General features: G+C 40.4%; 1 protein-coding gene across 4 annotated transcripts in view; it reads right to left on the minus strand.

Moving 5' to 3' along the window:
* Window positions 1-21,704, minus strand: part of KDM4C (lysine demethylase 4C) — a 397,059-nt gene that overhangs the window by 320,847 nt on the left and 54,508 nt on the right. For all 4 annotated transcript variants that reach the window (XM_060102149.1, XM_060102151.1, XM_060102148.1 and 1 more), the window contains exon 5: window positions 1,189-1,382. In XM_060102149.1, coding sequence (XP_059958132.1) covers window positions 1,189-1,382 — 194 coding nt within the window. The remainder of the gene's footprint in view (window positions 1-1,188; window positions 1,383-21,704) is intronic.

Here is a 21,704-nt window from a genome sequence, read left to right on the forward strand (position 1 = left end):
CTACTGGGCTAACACAAGCACCTGAAGAGCATCCTATCCTGTTCCAGCAGAATACCAGCAGAAACATTGTATTTCCTGGCTTGTCAAGTAGATACTTCATATGCTTCTATCTCTGAATTATTCTGCATGTATGTGTACTTTACAAAATACAACTGATATTGAAACTCTCTTAAGACTAAAACCCACAAAAACAAGTTCAAACGTGAAACTGGCTGACCACAAAGGACTCCAGGGTGATTGACAGACTAATAATTACAAATGTGTAATTATTTGATGCATTACATATGATGCATTCTACAGAGCAATAAATCTTAAAATCGTTGCTCAGAAAGATGAGGAGAGGCTCACAAACACAGGAAATTCCAAGTTAAGAACACATATTCACATTAACTTATTCTTTTCCCCACATCCATCATACAGAGAGCAATAATAGGCCTCCTGAATCATCCCTCCTCTCCCTCTAGCCACCACATACTAAATGGAACTTGTCATTTATTCAGAGGGGACTAGACAAGAAAATCATTAGGATTACTTGATACTCTACATCCAGGAAGTCGATTTTCACTCCTAACTGCTGCCTGCATACTTTCCAGCAAATCTCAGAGAAGTAAAGATGCCAAAAAAATTCTTTTTTAAAAAATTTATTTATTATTTATTTTTGGCTGCGTTGGGTCTTCATTGCTGCACACAGGCTTTCTCTAGTTGTGGTGAGCAGGGGCTACTCTTCCTTGCGGTGCGTGGACTTCAGTAGTTGTGGCTCGCAGGCTCTAGAACGCAGGCTCAGTGGTTGTGGCGCACGGGCTTAGTTGCTCGGTGGCATGTGGGATCTTCCCGGACCAGGGCTCAAACCCATGTCCCCTGCACTGGCAGACTGATTCTTAACCATTGCGCCATCAGGGGAGTCCCAAACAAATTCTTCGAGACTAATTACCTATCAATCCATGGCCCACAAAAGTAGTCTACAGGCAATTTTAGATATACAAGTCACCATTAGCTTTATGGTTTTGAGCAAAACCCCAGGCAGAGTGGAAGACTCTGTAATAATTAATTGTTACAATCAAAAAAACTTTCTTATAGCTCATATAAATCTGAATCCACCAGATAAAGGGAAAAAATTCATCTTCAATGGGTTCACACTGCCCAAATTTCAAAACTCCAAAGCAAATGAATATTAAACATGTAACTTACCAGGACTTGGGTTGTCCAAAGTGGAGATAATTAATACTATAGAGGTCCATATCCTCGGTGTGCCACGCAAATGTGGTTTTCCACATTCCAAAATAGAGATAAGGAGTATTTACACCCTCAATAGAAATACCGCACTCTTCCTCAACCACATCCAAGACCGTGTTTAGGTGAGCTATGTTCCATTCATCCACACCCTGGAATCAGGGGAAAGAGGAGAAAAAAAAGCAAACATTAATAAACTCATAAAGGTAACATTTACTGCTCAAACCATCATCTGACCATCATCTGCCAAAATTATTACACTGTGTATTTTAATTCACTTAGAAATAAAAAATAAAGCAACAATTATCCAAGGCATGCACGTGTGCACGCACGCACACACACACACACACACACACACATATTTATACAGATCCATGATTAATTATCCAAGATTACTACCAATGTAATGTGGCTCTATATAAACATTAGTATAAAATTGTACCAAACGACAGAGAATTAAGGCCCCACTCCCCGTTTGCTGTTAGTAAGAAAAATCATTGATTCAAAGCATATGATCTGGAGCATGCTTTCCATCACTGGCACACCATTTAGTTTTGGGGGTTTCCTGGTTTTTAGCTTGCTTGTTTATTTGTACATTACTTAAGAAGTCATATGAAACATCAGACATCATCTGAAGATACCACTAACAAAATATATCTTCTGTCATCCCTCTCTCATCCCCACCCATTTCAGTTTTGGCATGTGATACATCATTTCCTGAAAATTCAACTCTAATTATTGGGAAAATTCTTAGCACTATTCTAAGCCACAGATCATTATGCTTTTACTACTTCTTCAACTAAATATTAGCCTCTTATGTTGATGGGAAATTTTAAACAAAGAATAACTGCTAAAAATACTTATCCAAACTCTGGAAAAATTGCTGGAATAATATAGTTTTATAACAGTAACCCAACATGGCTGGTGATAGAGACAGAAAAGTTTGAGTCACTGATATAAAAGTTAAAGTGGCAGGAAAAGATTCCAGTTTTATTAAAACTTACCAATCTCTTATTAATTCACTGTAATTCACAACTGCTTACCATTTTTACCAACTATGTATTTTTCCCATATACTTTTCTAATAATCAAATTCTAAATATCAGAGATTAGGTCCATTTTTATGCAATCATGAGGAAATGGCAAAGTCTTTAAAACTAGTTCAACCTCTTCATGGTGCTATTAAAGAGGGACATTAAATTTATTTATGTATACCCAAAAGGCCTTCCCCAATAACTCTGCCAACGGCCGCACTGATAACCATGTCTAATAGTTCCCTTATGCACTAAAAACTTTCAGGGCTGTTCTGTTTTCATTCTGGTCTTTAGATGACAATATAATCAGTGTCCTGATCTTACTTCCTTGAGCTTTTGGGTCAGGAAAATTGTTGATGGGGCAGTTAATGAAGTTCTGCCTCAGGTAATATAGTTGAAAGTGCCAGGGGAAATAGTTTAATTCCCAAATTCCCAAAGGTACACACTCTATCTACAACTTAAACCCCACAGTAGGAAGTTTGCTATTTGGAAATTGTTCAAAGTAAGTATCCTTTTATGAGAAGATCCTAGGTTCCAACTAACAAGACCTCATAAAAGTTCAATCAAATCATGTAAAATATTTTATCTCACTCTATTTATAGTGATACGATCTCTTAACTCTAGTCCAGTCAGACTTCAGTCCAATCACTCTAATAATACAGTCCTATTTAAAAGTCATTACTGAGGCAATGAATATGAAGTAATAAATGAGCACCATATTATAGGAATCATTTTTAAACTGAATGAGCTTGAAAATTTAAGAACAACCATCCCTCTGAAATTCCTGCATTTGGCGAAGTCTTATCTTTGTTTCTGACTGATATTATCTTTCAGAAATAACTGAGGCTGAATCCCTTGACATGCCTAGACCTGTGGGTATAAAGGGATGAGGGAAGAGAAGAATGAGTGATGGCAAAAAGACCCAGATTATGGCTCTGGCTCTGCCACTGCCCAGGGCAAAAATCACCGAGATTTTCTGAGCTTCTAGTCCTTCTTCGTGAAAGCCTGAGGGCTACAGTAACCCTCCCAGAGCTGTTCAGAGTACTGAATAGGCTGAAGGACATAAAACCTTTGGAAAAATAAAATTTACTATGTCTTAGAACTGATTAAATAAATGTCTCCACTATTCTCTAGTAAATCTTACTGGAAAGCCTCTACCAAAACAAAAGCCAAAGACGTGATAAGTGATAATAAAGTCCTATGAAACTTACTATTGAAATTCTCCCCATTAATGGGCAAATAATATGTCTGCAGCAGTTTCTTTTGGGCAAGGCCAAGGTTGCCATGATGTTAAAACTTAATTTCTTTTGCTAAAATAAAAAGTCATATAATTTTAATCAAAGAGGTTATTAAAATATTAAGAATAACTGGTATAACAGAGGCTGAGAATAAATCTTACTATTTCCAAATTCCTTCTCCAATTTCTGCTCTCTACTATTGATTGAACTGGCTAGCTGCCTCCAAGGACAGGTTCTACTCAAACTCTGAAGAGCACCAGGTCTCCTTCAGAGATTCAGACAAGGAGTACACCTCATTTGTCATCTAGGAGAAGTGTGACACCATAGTCTACTTCACTACTCTACACATACATATACACTACATCTATTCAAAACAGTCCTGTAACACACGTAACATTATACCCAAATGAACAAATGGAAAAAAGCCAGTGCTCCCAGAATAGTGGAAGGCAAAGATAAACCTAAATCTACCTGACTCTAGGCTTTCACTTATAAACTCTACGCTTCCAGTTCTGACCATATTAAATACAGCATATCATCCTTTTCTCTCAGCATCAATTATCAACAAAGATCCAAGGAACTAAAATTTAGGACAGGCAAACATATAAAGCTGCTACATTCTTCCCACCCAGGCATACAGCCGCCCTACACAAACACTGGCAAAGCCTATAAGAAAAGCTGCTTCACTTGGGAGTTGGTGATAAAATTTAGTTTAAAAGTAGCCTCCAGAAAGACCCCAGCTACAAACAAGCCCCACAATGACAGGTCGAAATTTGCCAAACCATTCAAAGCTTAAAGCTGTCAAGTCTCTGCAGAAAGTCTGCACACCAGCCCAAGTTCATAGACAAATGCCTCTTCCCAGATCGCATCCCTTCATATAAAGCTCTTCTACACAATGTCCAGCAGGTGCTTGAGCAATATCTGTAACCCATCTGACCTCCACTGGGCAGACGTTTCCTCCCTGGTCCCACCCCTCCCTTCACCCCAATAACCCAGTGCATTCTAAGCCTGCCCTGCCCTGTTTGTCTATTTACCCTGTATCTGCCTGGTTTTCTGAAATAATTCACCATTGGACCATAATTTGTACACATATGTGTAAAAGAGAAGTTTATCAAAGATCTTTCCTTTCAATCTCTGTATCATCAGCCTATCAAGAATCAGATGGCAATTTGAAAGAACTCCTGAAGTTTCATTACCGTAGGCACTCAGAAGCTGCTTGTGGACCAGGCTTTGGACTTTGGACTTCACAGAGGAAGTAAGTACCCCCAAACTGGCATCAGCATGAACGATGCATCTATAAACCTATGCAGAAAGACTGTGCCAAGTTTGAGTTCACGCCCCTGAGCTCTAGGCCTGGGTCCCTGAACACAGGCCACATCCAGGCCAGGAGCACCTTCTTCTCGGGACTATGAGCATCTGGGATTCCCTCTTTAGTGACCGCACTCAGTCACTGGGAGACTGAAGGGGGACAGGGCAGCAACATGCCACATTAGAAAACTTGCCAAGAAGGAGTCATTCCCACCTAATACAGAGAAATAATGCAAAAATCATAGCAAACCAATGTTCTTCTGATGAACATTACTTCTACAAGAGGCTGTGGTCAAAAAACTTTGGCATCCTTTTCTCCTCCTCTTACAAAGTCACAGTGCCAACAGGTACTCCGAAGGTTCTGAGAGGCCATGCTACAAGGAAGCCTGTTTCACTTTGCTTAACTCCACTTTTCCCAGATGTGATTTGACCACGGGACCTTGTTTACGTAAGCCATTACTATCTTTCCTCAACAATGTCAATATCCAACCCACATGTTTCTCCTCCCCTGCCCACCCGCCCTGCCCCGACTCCTGCCATCATCCTCAGCACCTTCAACGTTATCCCCATGGGGGGCTCTTTCCAAAACAATGCTCTGAGCCTCCATCTCTCTAAAGCTTCACTGACACACGCCCAGCTCTAAGCTGGACTCAAAGTGACCAGCAATAATTTCTGAAATCTATAAATTTATGGGGAAAAACATCATTTCATTAGAAAATCTAATTATTAAAAAAAGAAGATCCACCTCCTAGGTACTGTAAAACTCTGAGAAAATACTAAAAGAAATTATTAAAGATTCTAACTAAAGTTTTCAGGTACTTTTATTTAGTATTTTTTAAAAGATTATGCTTTCCTCATTTGGCTCTAACCATCACGTTCTATGACCCTTAATGCAGTCCAGCCAACACCTACTGTGCACTGTGATCCAAACAAAAGACCAACCACCCAATTTCCACTTATTTTAAAGCTAGGCTAATGTAAATTACTGCCACCAATTCATATGCCTGTAACAAGCCCTTGAAGTTTCAAAGGTAATGCAAATGAAGAAAGAAAAATAAAACTTAGTTTGTTTTAAAGACTTCAAAATTCAATCCAGAGGGAGAGGACTGGGGCTGGCGGCAGGAAGAGAGCCTGAAGGGGTTAGTGCACCACGGCTAGCCCGGAGGGAGTCCGGGGAAAGGGTCTGGAGGTGCTGAAGAGGCAAAAGTCTTTTTTCACTTTCACTTTTGTTTCCTGGTGTGCGAGGAGAGGGCATTAAAAGGGCTGCTTAGGGAAGCGCCGGAGACAGGCGTGAGCCGCGGGTAAGGCGTGGACCTCGGAGACGGGCGTGGGCCACCACCGCCGCCGCCGCCGCCCGCCGCCGCCGCGGCCCGCCGCCGCCCACCGCCCGACGCTGCCCGCCGCCGCTGCGGCCCGCCGCCGCCGCCGCCGCCGCCCGCCGCCCCCGCGGCCCGCCGCCGCCTGCCGCCGCCCGCCGCCGCCGCCGCCGCGGCCCGCCGCCGCCGCCGCCCCCGCGGCCCGCCACCGCCGCCCCTGCCGCCGCCCGCCGCCGCCGCAGCCGCGGGGCCTGTGTGCGAGCGCGGGTCACTGTCCGCCCCGCCTTCCGGGGGACCTGTGCACCCCGCCACTGCCGGGGTCCCGAGACCCGGGGACGGCTTTCCCGGGAAAGCGCACGAAGCGCCACGGGCTGCTGCAACGTCACGCCGGCCTCTGCCGCCGCAGGCCCGCCCCACACTGCGCGCCCCTCCCTCCCCTCTGCATGAGTGAGCCAGAGCCCCCGAATCAGCGGCTCCTTTAAACCCGTCCTGTCTGAGCGAAGAACGGACGCCCTCCGGCGACCTACGCACAGAGGCGGGGCCAGGTCCAAGGCTGAGACCCGGGAGCTGTGAGAGCAGAGTCAGGGAAATCTCTCTGTGCAGCCTCGGAGGCAGCGGATTAAAGCTCCACGGTCCATTTGATGTGCCCTGCGTCTGTGGAGTGCATGAATGGACAGCGAATCATCCCAAATTGAGGAAGTGGACTTTGAGGACAAGATTTAAGACTTTCCCCCCTTTTCCTCTTTTTACAACGTATTATTCCAAAGTAAGGAGGTGGACTTAGAGAGCAAGATTTCAGACTTCTTGCCCTTTTCCTCTTTTTACAACGAATTATCCAAAATTGAGGAGGTGGGCTTGGAGAGCAAGATTTTTGATTTTTCCCCCTGCTCTCTTTTTGTGAATGTGTATGTGTAATCTTCTGTGTAAGATTCTCTCTGTATAGCTTTGCTTCCACCATATGTCCCAGGGTTCTATCGGTCCGTTTTTTTTTTTTTTTTCAATAATTACTTTCTAATTTTAATAACGCTACTATATTTCATACTTTATTCTATTTTACTTTACCTGCTCTTTCTTTTTTTCCTACCTTCCCTTCCTCCCTCCCTCCCTCCGCTCTTCCTTTCCTTTTTTCTTTTTCTTTCCTCCCTCCCTCCCACCCTTCTTCTTTCCACTTTCTTTTTCTTTCCTTCCTCCCTCCCTCCCTCCTGTCTTTCTTTCTTTCTTTCCTTCCTCCCTCCCTCCCTCCCTTCTTCCATTCACTCTTCCTTTTGCTTTCATTGCTCCCTCCCTCCCTCCTTTCTTTCCTTCTTTCTTTCCATCCTTCCTCACTCCCTCCCTCCTTTCTTTCTTTCTTCCTTCCTTCCTTCCTTTCTTCCCTTCTTCCTTTCTTTCCCTCTCTCGTTCTTTCTTCTACTAATTCTTTCTTTCTGCTTTTTCTCCCTGTTATTCTGAGCTGGGTGGATGAAAGGCTCTTGGTGCTGCAGCCAGGAGCCAGTGCTGTGCCTCTGAAGTGGGAGAGCCAACTTCAGGACACGGGTCCACAAGAGACCTCCCAGCTCCACATAATATCAAGCAGCGAAAATCTCCCAGAGATCTCCATCCCAACACCAGCACCCAGCTTCAGTCAACGACCAGCAAGCTACAGTGCTGGTCACTCTATGCCAAGCAACTAGCAAGGCAGGAACACAACCCCACCCATTAGCAGAGAAGCTACCTAAAAACATAATAAGGCCATAGGCACCCCAAAACACACCACCAGACGTGGACCTGTCTACCAGAAAGACAAGATCGAGCCTCAACCACCAGAACACAGGCATTAGTCCCCCCGACCAGGAAGCCTACACAACCTACTGAAACAACCTTAGCCACTGGGGTCAGACACTAAAAACAACGGGAACTACGAATCTGCAGCCTGCAAAAAGGAGACCCCAAACACAGTAACATAAGCAAAATGAGAAGACAGAAAAACACACAGCAGCTGAAGGAGCAAGATAAAAACCTACCAGACCTAACAAATGAAGAGGTAATAGGCAGTCTACCTGAAAAAGAATTCAGAATAATGATGGTAAAGATGATCCAAAATCTTGGAAATAGAATAGACAAAATGCAAGAAACAGTTAACAAGGACCTAGAAGAACTAAAGATGAATCAAGCATCGATTAAAAACACAATACATGAAATAAAAAATACTCTAGATGGGATCAATAGCAGAATAACTGAGGCAGAAGAACGGATAAGTGAGGTGGAAGATAAAATAGTGGAAATAACTGCTGTACAGCAAAATAAAGAAAAAAGAATGAAAAGAACAGAGGACAGTCTCAGAGACCTCTGGGACAACATTAAACGCACCAACATTCGAATTATAGGGGTTCCAGAAGAAGAAGAGAAAAAAAAAGGGACTGAGAAAATATTTGAAGAGATTATAGTTGAAAACTTCCCCAATATGGGAAAGGAAATAGTTAATCAAGTCCAGGAGGCACAGAGAGTCCCATACAGAATAAATCCAAGGAGAAATACACCAAGACACATATTAATCAAACTGTCAAAAATTAAACACAAAGAAATCATATTAAAAGCAGCAAGGGAAAAACAACAAATAACACACAAGGGAATCCCCATCAGGTTAACAGCTGATCTCTCAGCAGAAACTCTACAAGCCAGAAGGGAGTGGCAGAACATAATTAAAGTGATGAAGGAGAGAAACCTGCAGCCAAGACTACTCTACCCAGCAAGGATCTCATTCAGATTTGATGGAGAAATTAAAACCTTTACAGACAAGCAAAAGCTGAGAGAGTTCAGCACCACCAAACCAGCTTCACAACAAATGCTAAAGGAACTTCTCTAGGCAAGAAACACAACAGAAGGAATATACCTACAATAACGAACCCAAAGCAATTAAGGAAATGGGAATAGGAACATACATATCAATAATTACCTTAAATGTAAATGGACTAAATGCTCCCACCAAAAGACACAGAGTGGCTGAATGGATACAAAAACAAGACCCATATATATGCTGTCTACAAGAGACCCACTTCAGACCTAAAGACACATACAGATTGAAAGTAAGGGGATGGAAAAAGATATTCCATGCAAATGGAAATCAAAAGAAAGCTGGAGTAGCAATTCTTATATCAGACAAAATAGACTTTAAAATAAAGACTATTAGAAGAGACAAAGAAGAACACTACATAATGATCAAGGGATCGATCCAAGAAGAAGATATAACAATTGTAAATATTTATGCACCCAACATAGGAGCACCTCAATACATAAGGCAAATACTAACAGCCATAAAAGGGGAAATTGACAGTAACACAATCATAGTAGGGGACTTTAACACCCCACTTTCACCAATGGACAGATCGTCCAAAATGAAAATAAATAAGGAAACACAAGCTTTAAATGATACATTAAACAAGATGGACTTAGTTGATATTTATAGGACATTTCATCCAAAAACAACAGAATACACATTTTTCTCAAGCGCTCATGGAACATTCTCCAGGATAGATCATATCTTGGGTCACAAATCAAGCCTTGGTAAATTTAAGAAAATTGAAATTGTATCAAGTATCTTTTCCGACCACAATGCTATGAGACTAGACATCAATTACAGGAAAAGATCTGTAAAAAATACAAACACATGGAGGCTAAACAATACACTACTCAATAACGAAGTGATCACTGAAGAAATCAAAGAGGAAATTAAAAAATACCTAGAAACAAATGACAATGGAGACACGACAACCCAAAACCTATGGGATGCAGCAAAAGCAGTTCTAAGGGGGAAGTTTATAGCAATACAATCCCACCTTAAGAAACAGGAAACATTTCGAGTAAACAACCTGACCCTGTACCTAAAGCAATTAGAGAAAGAAGAACAAAAAACCCCCAAAGCTAGCAGAAGGAAAGAAATCATAAAGATCAGATCAGAAATAAATGAAAAAGAAATGAAGGAAACGATAGCAAAGATCAACCAAACTAAAAGCTGGTTCTTTGAGAAGATAAACAAAATTGACAAACCATTAGCCAGACTCATCAAGAAAAGAAGGGAGAAGACTCAAATCAATAGAATTAGAAATGAAAAAGGAGAAGTAACAACTGACACTGCAGAAATACAAAAGATCATGAGAGATTACTACAAGCAACTCTATGCCAATAAAATGGACAACCTGGAAGAAATGGACAAATGCTTAGAAATGCACAACCTGCCAAGACTGACTCAGGAAGAAATAGAAAATATGAATAGACCAATCACAAGCACTGAAATTGAAACTGTGATTAAAAATCTTCCATCAAACAAAAGCCCAGGACCAGATGGCTTCACAGGCGAATTCTATCAAACATTTAGAGAAGAGCTAACACCCATCCTTCTCAAACTCTTCCAAACAATTTCAGAGGAAGGAACACTCCCAAACTCATTCTACGAGGCCACCATCACCTTGATACCAAAACCAGGCAAGGATGTCACAAAGAAAGAAAACTACAGGCCAATATCACTGATGAACATAGATGCAAAAATCCTCAACAAAATACTAGCAAACAGAATCCAACAGCACATTAAAAGGATCATACACCATGATCAAGTGGGGTTTATTCCAGGAATGCAAGGATTCTTCAATATACGCAAATCAATCAATGTGATACACCATATTAACAAGTTGAAGGAGAAAAACCATATGATCATCTCAATAGATGCAGAGAAAGCTTTCGACAAAATTCAACACCCATTTATGATAAAAACCCTGCAGAAAGTAGGCATAGAGGGAACTTTCCTCAACATAATAAAGGCCATATATGACAAACCCACAGCCAACATTGTCCTCAATGGTGAGAAACTGAAACCATTTCCACTAAGATCAGGAACAAGACAAGGCTGCCCACTCTCACCACTCTTATTCAACCTAGCTTTGGAAGTTTTAGCCACAGCAATCAGAGAAGAAAAGGAAATAAAAGGAATCCAAATCGGAAAAGAAGAAGTAAAGCTGTCATTGTTTGCAGATGACATGATACTATACATAGAGAATCCTAAAGATGCTACCGAAAAACTACTAGAGCTAATCAATGAATTTGGTAAAGTAGCAGGTTACAAAATTAATGTACAGAAATCTCTGGCATTCCTGTACACTAATTATGAAAAATCTGAAAATGAAATCAAGAAAACACTCCCATTTACCATTGCAACAAAAAGAATAAAATATCTAGGAATAAACCTACCTAAGGAGACAAAAGACCTGTATGCAGAAAATTATAAGACACTGATGAAAGAAATTAAAGATGATACAAACAGATGGAGAGATATACCATGCTCCTGGATTGGAAGAATCAATATTGTGAAAATGACTCTACTACCCAAAGCAATCTACAGATTCAATGCAATCCCTATCAAACTACCACTGGCATTTTTCACAGAACTAGAACAAAAAATTTCAAAATTTGTTTGGAAAAACAAAAGACCCCGAATAGCCAAAGCAATCTTGAGAACGAAAAAAGGAGCTGGAGGAATCAGGCTCCCTGACTTCAGACTATACTACAAAGCTACAGTAATTAAGACAGTGTGGTACTGGCATAAAAACAGAAAGATAGATCAGTGGATCAGGATAGAAAGCCCAGAGATAAACCCACGCACATATGGCCAACTTATCTTTGATAAAGGAGGCAGGAATGTACAGTGGAGAAAGGACAGCCTCTTCAATAAGTGGTGCTGGGAAAACTGGACAGGGACATGTAAAAGTATGAGATTAGATCATTCCCTAACACCATACACAAAAATAAGCTCAAAATGGATTAAAGACTTAAATGTAAGGCCAGAAACTATCAAACTCTTAGAGGAAAACATAGGTAGAACACTCTATGACATAAATCACAGCAAGATCCTTTTGGACCCACCTCCTAGAGAAATGGAAATAAAAACAAAGATAAACACATGGGACCTAATGAAACTTCAAAGCTTTTGCACAGCAAAGGAAACCATAAACAAGACCAAAAGACAACCCTCAGAATGGGAGAAAATATTTGCAAATGAAGCAACTGACAAAGGATTAATCTCCAAAATTTATAAACAGCTCATGCAGCTCAATAGCAAAAAAACAAACAACCCAATCCAAAAATGGGCAGAAGACTTAAATAGGCATTTCTCCAAAGAAGATATACAGACTGCCAACAAACACATGAAAGAATGCTCAACATCATGAATCATTAGAGAAATGCAAATCAAAACTACAATGAGATATCATCTCACACCAGTCAGAATGGCCATCATCAAGAAATCTAGAAACAATAAATGCTGGAGAGGGTGTGGAGAAAAGGGAACACTCTTGCACAGCTGGTGGGAATGTGAATTGGTACAGCCACTATGGAGAACAGTATGGAGGTTCCTTAAAAAACTAAAAATAGAACTACCATATGAACCAGCAATCCCACTACTGGGCATATACCTGAGAAAACCATAATTCAAAAAGAGACATGTACCAAAATGTTCATTGCAGCTCTATTCACAATAGCCCGGAGCTGGAAACAACCTAAGTGTCCATCATCGGATGAATGGATAAAGAAGATGTGGCACATATATACAATGGAATATTACTCAGCCATAAAAAGAAATGAAATTGAGCTATTTGTAATGAGGTGGATAGACCTAGAGTCTGTCATACAGAGTGAAGTAAGTCAGAAAGAGAAAGACAAATACCGTATGCTAACACATATATATGGAATTTAAGAAAAAAAAATGTCATGAAGAACCTAGGGGTAAAACGGGAATAAAGACACAGACCTACTTGAGAATGGACTTGAGGATATGGGGAGGGGGAAGGGTAAGCTGTGACAAAGCGAAAGAGAGGCATGGACATATATACACTACCAAACGTAGGGTAGATAGATAGTGGGAAGCAGCCGCAGAGCACAGGGAGATCAGCTCGGTGCTTTGTGACTGCCTGGAGGGGAGGGATGGGGAGGGTGGGAGGGAGGGAGATGCATGAGGGAGGGGATGTGGGAACAGATGTATATGTATGACTGATTCACTTTGTTATAAAGCAGAAACTAATTAAAAAAAATAGAAAAAAAAAATTCAATCCATTTTGCATAGTAATGTGTGAAAATTGCACCTTTCAATAACTAAAACAAAAGCTCTGGTCACATTTTAAGATAGAGGATTTCCTTAGGATCTTTACACAGTAAGAATAAAATTAGACCCATGTGAAATTCAATTTGCTTTAAAGTTAATTACAATGTGTGATGTGATAGCTCTTTTTGTTTCTTCCTTTCCATGAAAATATCACATTCTCTAAACTTTCTACTTTTAAAACAAACCTCTTTTCCATTTTGCATTTTTACACACCAAAATACCTACAATTTTACAGCAGTGCTTTCTTTTCTTTCTGAAAGTCTAGACAATAACCAATGTAGAGCAAGTTCTGAAGTAACAAAAAAATTCTGCAACCGAAAGTACCATATAAAAAGACTGTTCACCTTAAAAAGGTAAATATGAGTACGAGAAGAAGGAGGGCAGAGAAGAAAAGGCGGGAAATGCCCACTCAAATAAAAGACTGCAGAGAGCTTGGGACTCCTGCCTTGATTCTGGACCACTGAGGCTTTGAGGTTAATGGTATCCCTGGTTCCAGGCAAAAGCAACTCCAAACCTCTTGGGAGAAAAGCATCCTTCACTTAAACCTGTAAATTCTCCACAAATTAAGATCAAGCCAAAGAATACAACCAAAGATCACTACGCATACAGGGAGTCAAGACCTCACTGCAGAAAGCTAGCAAAAACAACTGACCCTGCACCACCCCAAGGACTGTTGATATCAGAATTTTCAGACACTAAAGAATGTGAAATGTTTAAATAAATAAAAAATGGAATCACAAAGACAAGAAAGTAAAATAAACTATTTGGAATGACCAGTGAGATTTGGGGGGAGAGGTGGACTTCTAGAAATGAAAGATATCGGGCTTCCCTGGTGGCGCAGTGGTTGAGAGTCCACCTGCCGTTGCAGGGGACATGGGTTCGTGCCCCAGTCCGGGAAGATCCCACATGCCGCGGAGCGGCTGGGCCCGTGAGCCATGGCCGCTGAGCCTGCGCGTCCGGAGGCTGTGCTCCACAACGGAAGAGGCCAGAACAGTGAGAGGCCCGCGTACCGCAAAAAAAAAAAGAAAGATATCATTATTAAACTAAAACTCATTGAAAGGATTAAACAAGAGAAGTATAAAATTTAAGACATGAACACACAGTGCAGTACAGAAAGATGAGAAGGAATATCTGAAAGGTAAAGTTAAGCATACTTAGGACAGAATGTCTAAGGTTATGTATTCAGAGTCCCAAGAGAGAGAAAAATACAAAATTATTGATAAAGTCACTAAAAGAGAAGACTGATGAAACCAATTACATTAAAATTAAAATCTGTTCATTAAAAGACACTGTAAATAAGTCCATCTCTAAAAATTTTGATATCAACTTTAGTTAACCTTAAATACACTGAGTTGAAGCTACAAAACAGACTTCTCAGACCTTTAGTGATGTTACAGCTTTTGTTTTACAGTTACCAAAACATCAAAATGCCAATTACATTTATTGATTAAAAACTGCTTATAGGGCTTCCCTGGTGGCACAGTGGTTAAGAATCCGCCTGCCAATGCAGGGGACACGGGTTCGAGCCCTGGTCTGGGAAGATCCCACATGCCACAGAGCAACAGCCCGTGCGCCACAACTACTGAGCCTGTGTGCCACAACTACTGAAGCCCGCGCGTCTGGAGCCCATGCTCCACAACAAGAGAAGCCACTGCAATGAGAAACCCGTGCACTGTGATGAAGAGTAGCCCCCACTTGCCGCAACTAGAGAAAGCCTGTGTGCAGCAATGAAGACCCAACACATCCAAAAATAAATAAATAAATAAATAAACTGCTTATAAAGCCTTCATTATTACTCCTACTCTTGAAGACAATAATATTCTATGTGGACAAAAATTTGGGCTAATTCTGGCATTCCAATATTCTTAGTCTTTCTAATTTAACTCTTTTCACAGCCATGTTCAGTGTAAAAATAATAATTTCTGTCCATCTTCCTTTTAAAACTAAAACTGTTTTTGTTTGATGTAATATAAAATATGGAATTGATTTTGCAGGGTCACAGACAATTCATGTTTTTGCTATATACCTTTGTACATTATTTTCTTATCAAACTAGTTACCAAGTATTTTTACATGCTTGTAAACAAATATATTTTTACAACATACCTGTATATATGTAAAGTCAAGTATTTAATTCTTGCTGTTCAGTTTTAAAACTGACAAAGAAAAAAAGTGAACACTACAGAAACCATGGTAGAACTTTACTTGTTCTGGTCTTGGTTGTCCCATCTTTGGCAAGTCACATATCTACTCAAGAAACATTCCCAACAGAGTACGATAGGATGAAAATCTAAAATCACTTTCAACATTCCCTGCTAGATATTGACTGCTATATCGAGTATCAGGTGTATAGCATTTAATTGACAATTATATAACTGTAGATGGCTTCTGATTTTGTTTTTAACTCCATGGACTGTGTTTAAATAATTCAAAATTATATTCCTGATTCTGAGATACTAAGTGGTATTGCACAGTTGTCACTTTACAGAATGTGTACAATAGTCCCATGAAGCTGATAAGGTGTACCCTTGTATAGCTTCAGGTGCTAGAATTAAAACTGACCTGTTATCACACACACACAAAGACACTGAAAATAGAAGAAACAAAGAAGTATTGGAAAGAACAAGCCACTATTGAAGGAAGTAATTCAACAACATGGCGTAGTTTGGGTATCTAGAATACATAAAAAATTCCAAATAATAAGGAAAAGTCAAACAATCTAATAGAAAAATAGGCAGAGGAAAAAAGAGAAATCACAAATGGCCAACAAAGATATGAAAAGCTGGGGCTTCCCTGGTGGCACAGTGGTTAAGAATCCCCCTGCCAATGCAAGGGACACGCGTTCGAGCCCTGGCCCGGGAAGATCCCACACGCCGCAGAGCAACTAAGCCCATGAGCCACAACTACTGAGCCTGAGCTCTAGAGCCCGCAAGCCACAACTACTGAGCCCATGTGCCACAACTACTGAAGCCTGCGCGCCTAGAGCCCATGCTCCGCAACAAGAGAAGCCACGACAATGAGAAGCTCACACACTGCAACGAAGAGTAGCCCCGGCTCACCACAACTAGAGAAAGCCCGCGCACAGCAATGGAGACCCAACACAGCCAAAAATAAAAAAATAAAATAAAATAAATTTTAAAAAAATTTTTAAGATATGAAAAGCTATTCTACATCATTTGTAGTCAGAGAAATTCACACACAAGATATTTTAAAGCCACAAGACTGACAATACGTAATAAGATGAACGATATTAAGTGCTGAAGAGGATATATGTCAGCATGAGGAAACTTTTGGAGGTGAGAGAAGTGTTCTAAGACTGGTTGGTGATGATGGTTACACAAAAATCATTGAATTATACGATAACATCAGTGAATTTTGTGGTATGTAAATTATACCTCAGTAAACCTGTCTTAAAAATGATTATATAGTGCTGGGGGAGGGTAAATTGGTACAAAGTCTTTGAGAAACAAGGTAACAGTATCTGACAAAGTTGAACACTCACGGAGGCAGCACTTCCATTCTTACATAAGTGCTTTAGAGAACTTGTACACAGTGCACCAGAAATCATATACAGGAATGTGTTCATAGCAGCAATATTCATTTTAAAAAGAAAATATCCCCTGACAGGATAATAAAAAATAAAATGTATATGCACAAAATGGAATGTTATACAGCAATGGAAATGACTGAACAATAGCTCACACAATAATATGGATAAACTCAGAAAACCTAGTGTTTTGTATAGTCTCAGAAGACTACATAAAGTGATACTACTTTTAATAAGGTCAAAAATAAGCCAAACTAAATATATTGTTTAAAAATATGTGTTTGTGGGCTTCCCTGGTGGCACAATGGTTAAGAATCCGCCTGCCGATGCAGGGAACAAGGGTTCAAGCCCTGGTCCGGGAAGATCCCCAATGCCGCGGAGCAACTAAGCCAGTGTGCCACAACTACTGAGCCTGCGCTCTAGAGCCCACGTGGCACAGCTACTGAGCCCATCGTGACACAACTACTGGAGCCCGCGCACTTAGAGCCCGTGCTCTGCAAGAAGAGAAGCCACTGCGGTGAGAAGCCCATGCGCCGCAACGAAGAGTAGCCCCCACTCGCCACAACTAGAGAAAGCACGTACACAGCAACAAAGACCCAATGCAGCCAAAAACAAATAAATTAATTAAATAAAAAAATTTTTTTAATGTGTTTGTGCAGAAACTGACTCACAGACATAGAAAACAAACGTATGGTTACCAAAGGGGAAGGAGGAGGGAGATAAATTGAGAATTTGGGATTAAGAGGTACACACTACTACATATAAAGCGGATAACGAACAAGGCTCTACTGTATAGCACAGGGAACTATATTCAATATCTTGTAATAACCTACAATGGAAAAGAATCTGAAAAAGGATATATATATATGTATATATATCCTTTTATATATACACATTATATATCACATTGCTGTACACCTGAAACTAACACAACATTGTAAATCAACCATACTTCAATAACAATAAAATTTGTGTGAGAAAACCTTTTTTTTTTTTAAGGCAAGAAATCAAACACAAAGTTCAGGCCACGCCTGGGTGATGGGGTGGGGTAGCAGGGAAGGACTGTAGAAAGAGCATCCCATGAGCAGTATTTTTGTTTGTTTGTTTTTTTCTTTGGGGGGCCCTGCCACATGGCATGCGGGATCTTAGTTCCCCGATCAGGGATTTAACCCGTGCCCCCTGCAGTGGAAGCATGGAGACCTGGGCACTGGACCGCCAGGGAATTCCCCATGAGCAGTATTGTCGACGCTCTAGCTGTGGGGCTGCATGGTAGGTCTGGGGTAGTCAGTGTATCACTGTGCTTTAAAGCATAAGTTGCACATATAAAATCAGATTATTACATTCCAAAAATATGATAAAGCAAAAGTCATGAAAAAGAGAACATCTCCTGAGTCACATCTCACGGCACCATTTCTGCCCTGGCACCTTGTCTCACTGACACGAAGAGAGCGGTGTATTTCATGAAAATAGCAGGCGCATTTTCTTTAGTAACCCCTAAACAAACATCCTTCATGGCTCTGACGTGACAGACTTTGACAAACGGCAGAAAGTATAAACTGCTGGAATGCAGGTTGGACTTATAAGTAAATGACTATTGCAGAATAGAATTCTTCACGATTCTCTTGGTCGGAGTCAACTACTGAACATCTCATCACAGCCTCAGGATTTCTGTCCCATTTTGCTTTAATATTGCCACGAGTAGCAGCTATGATTCAGTACATACAATGGAGCAGGCCCTATCCTAGGTGTTTTATTTATTCATCTCATTTTATCTTATGATATGAATAAATAAAACTATCATCTCTTATCAATGCCATTTTACAGATGAGAGAACTGCCCCAGGAGAAGTAAGATAACTTGCCCAAGATCTCCCAGCTCATAACTGTGGAGCCGGGAAGGGTGAGAATAGAAAACTCTAACTGGAGCTGACACTGTGTCTGAAGCCTCACTGGCCGAACAATGAGCCAGAAAGTCAATTCTAAACTTTTATATAATCAAGGAGGGAAAAACTTCCCTGTATCCCCCTAATGACTGGAAGGGAAAGTTAGTAATTTGGTTATTATCTTTGCTAGTTTTCTTTCTTTTAAATACTACGAATCAAAAAGATGATTTTAAAAAACTGCCTTGGGCCAAGAGCAGGATTCATGGATTCACTCACAGATATGCATTCTATTAAAAAAAAAAAACTTACTTAAAAAATAAACAGAATTGTTAACTTTATTTTACACGTCTACACATGGCCCTTGCAGAAAATCCTAAAGGAATCTGAACCATAAAAGCCTTATTCTTCTTTAAAGAGGATCAATTATCTCAACATTTAATAAAATAGTAAAATCCCATATCCAGACCCTGACAAGTTATTTTTAAATATAGGAAATTAAAAACACAACAATCTTTACTAATGTATTCATATTTTCTAGTCTATTAAGCCCTTGTCTCATTCAACTCTTTAAGGTGTATTATACTGCCATGTAAAACAGTACTTCAAAATCACTGTGTTTGTTAATAAACTTTTATAACAGAGATTGCCTAAGTACTTAGTATCTATTTTCACCTTCTTTACTAATAGAACCCCATTTAATCAAAAGAACAAAGTAGCTGCAGCTGGGTATGTATGGTTCTGGCTAATGAAACGTAACTGGACATCACTGGGCAGGGCTTCCAGGAGAAAGCTCTGAAGAGGCTGACTCCAGCAGACACAACTCCTTTGCCCTCCTTCCCTCTACCAGACATTCAGACACGACCAGCAGCTACCACAAGAGCACAAGGGTAAGAATCTCATCATGAAGACGGCAGGAGAAATTTCTAGGAGTACAGGTCTATGACAACATCATGGAACCAACATGGCTCTGGACTACCTGCCTCAAATTTTTACATGAAAACTAAACAATTTGTTTCAGCCATTATTTTAAGGTCTCTACTACTGACAGCAAAATAATGTCTAATACATCTCCTCCTTAGTAGCCAAATTCATAGGTTCCCACTTCCCCCATTCCCTAATGGTTTTAAGTAAGAAAGTAATATATCAGAGTCCATGACGCTAATGTGATTCTACTAAAGAAAAAGTAGAAGCCACTTAGCTTTTGAATGGTACCAAAGTATGGGCTGGGCTTGAGCCTCTTTACAACTACTAATGCCAGGAAAATTCAATTTAGATAAAGAGTGTACCTCTTTCTCCCTGTACCTCTATAGGACTCTATCTAGTTATTTGTTTTTTCCACCTTGCTTCATTTCTTCCTCAATGCTACCTCTCACTTAAAGCAATTTTAGATTTAACACACTTGAATAACACCTGGCAGAGGGCTCAAATAATACCCTTTTATTCTTCATGAAGAAAACAACTTAAGGTATTTCCAATGGTCTCATTTTCATTCCTCACAGTGAAAAATTCTGGATCATATACACAGGCTCAACATTTTTCCTTCAATAAAAAAGAAAAAACTAACAATTTTCCTGAATTAATATTCTATATTTTCTCATTTAGAACATTTGGAACATAAGTTTTTAAAAAATCAGGCTTCCTTGGTGGTGCAGTGGTTGAGAGTCTACCTGCTGATGCAGGGGACACGGGTTCGTGCCCCAGTCCGGGAAGATCCCACATGCCGCAGAGCGGCTGGGCCCATGAGCCATGGCCGCTGAGCCTGCGCGTCTGGAGCCTGTGCTCCGCAACGGGAGAGGCCACGGCAGTGAGAGGCCCGTGTACCGCAAAAAAAAAAAAAAAAAAAAAAAAAAAAAAAATACAATGTATAAACCTGCAAATAAGAAGATCATTTTATCATTTTAGTGATATCTTTCTCTTTAAAAAATTCTTTTTTAGTTAGAACATAATTAGAATCACACTCCTGGAATTCATGGCTCTCTGTTCCAGTGACCCCAAAAGCCCACTGACAGGTGGTGACTTATCTTGAGCAACGGATGCTAGGACGCTGGCGTGTGGGAGCAGCTCCCCAACCTCTCCATCTCAGCCAGACCTGCTGCTCTCTTCCCATAGTCAAGTGGATGATTTATGAGGGAAATTGTATACAATACTGGAAATCCTGTGTGGGCATTCAAGATCTTGGAGATATAGCTATACGTAGTTACCTTGGTTTATTCACTTACTATTGGATTGTGAACATTTATTTTATTATATATATCACCTTCTTGTCTGTAACAATTTGCATCATTATTTTCCTTTGTGACATACAGGTTGTTTTACATTCTTTGTTATAATATTAAAAAAAACACTGGAAAATGATTTTGGCACACAGACATCCATCCGTATTTCTAATCATTTCTAAAATAGATTCTAGAAGCTGAAAGGTGTGGATCAATACTTCCTTTCTGACAACAGAATTATTTGAATCTTTCTACTCTATTTATAAATTTCCTCCTTAAAAAAAAAAATCAGTTTCCATGTCTGTAAAAAATCATAGTAAAGATGAAATCTAGATGATCTTCATCATTCTTTTTTTTAAAAATGGGGACAGCCCAAAGTAGGAAGGGCTTCAAGTAAACATGATTTATCAAAGTTCTTTTGTAAACCTGCAGGCAAGGTCACCTGCAATGGGAACAGAAGAAACTTTTGCTTCTGAAGACACTAAGCATCCCATGAAGACCCTGGCAGATACTAATCCAAGAGAGGAAGAGATAGAGAGCACACAGTGTAGTTCAAAGTTCTAATTATCCTTTCTGGTGACAATCTAAAATAGTAGAAAGAGGGACTTCCCTGTTGGCGCAGTGGTTAAGAATCTGCCTGCCAATGCAGGGGACACGGGTTCAATCCCTGGTCCGGAAAGATCCAACATGCCGCAGAGCAACTAAGCCCGTGCGCCACAACTACTGAGCCTGCATTCTAGAGCCCACGAGCCACAACTACTGAGCCCGCATGCCGCAACTACTGAAGCCCACACGCCTAGAGCCCATGCTCC

Source organism: Mesoplodon densirostris, chromosome 6, assembly GCF_025265405.1.
Source record: "Mesoplodon densirostris isolate mMesDen1 chromosome 6, mMesDen1 primary haplotype, whole genome shotgun sequence".
In the NCBI taxonomy this organism is placed as follows: Eukaryota; Metazoa; Chordata; class Mammalia; order Artiodactyla; family Ziphiidae; genus Mesoplodon; species Mesoplodon densirostris.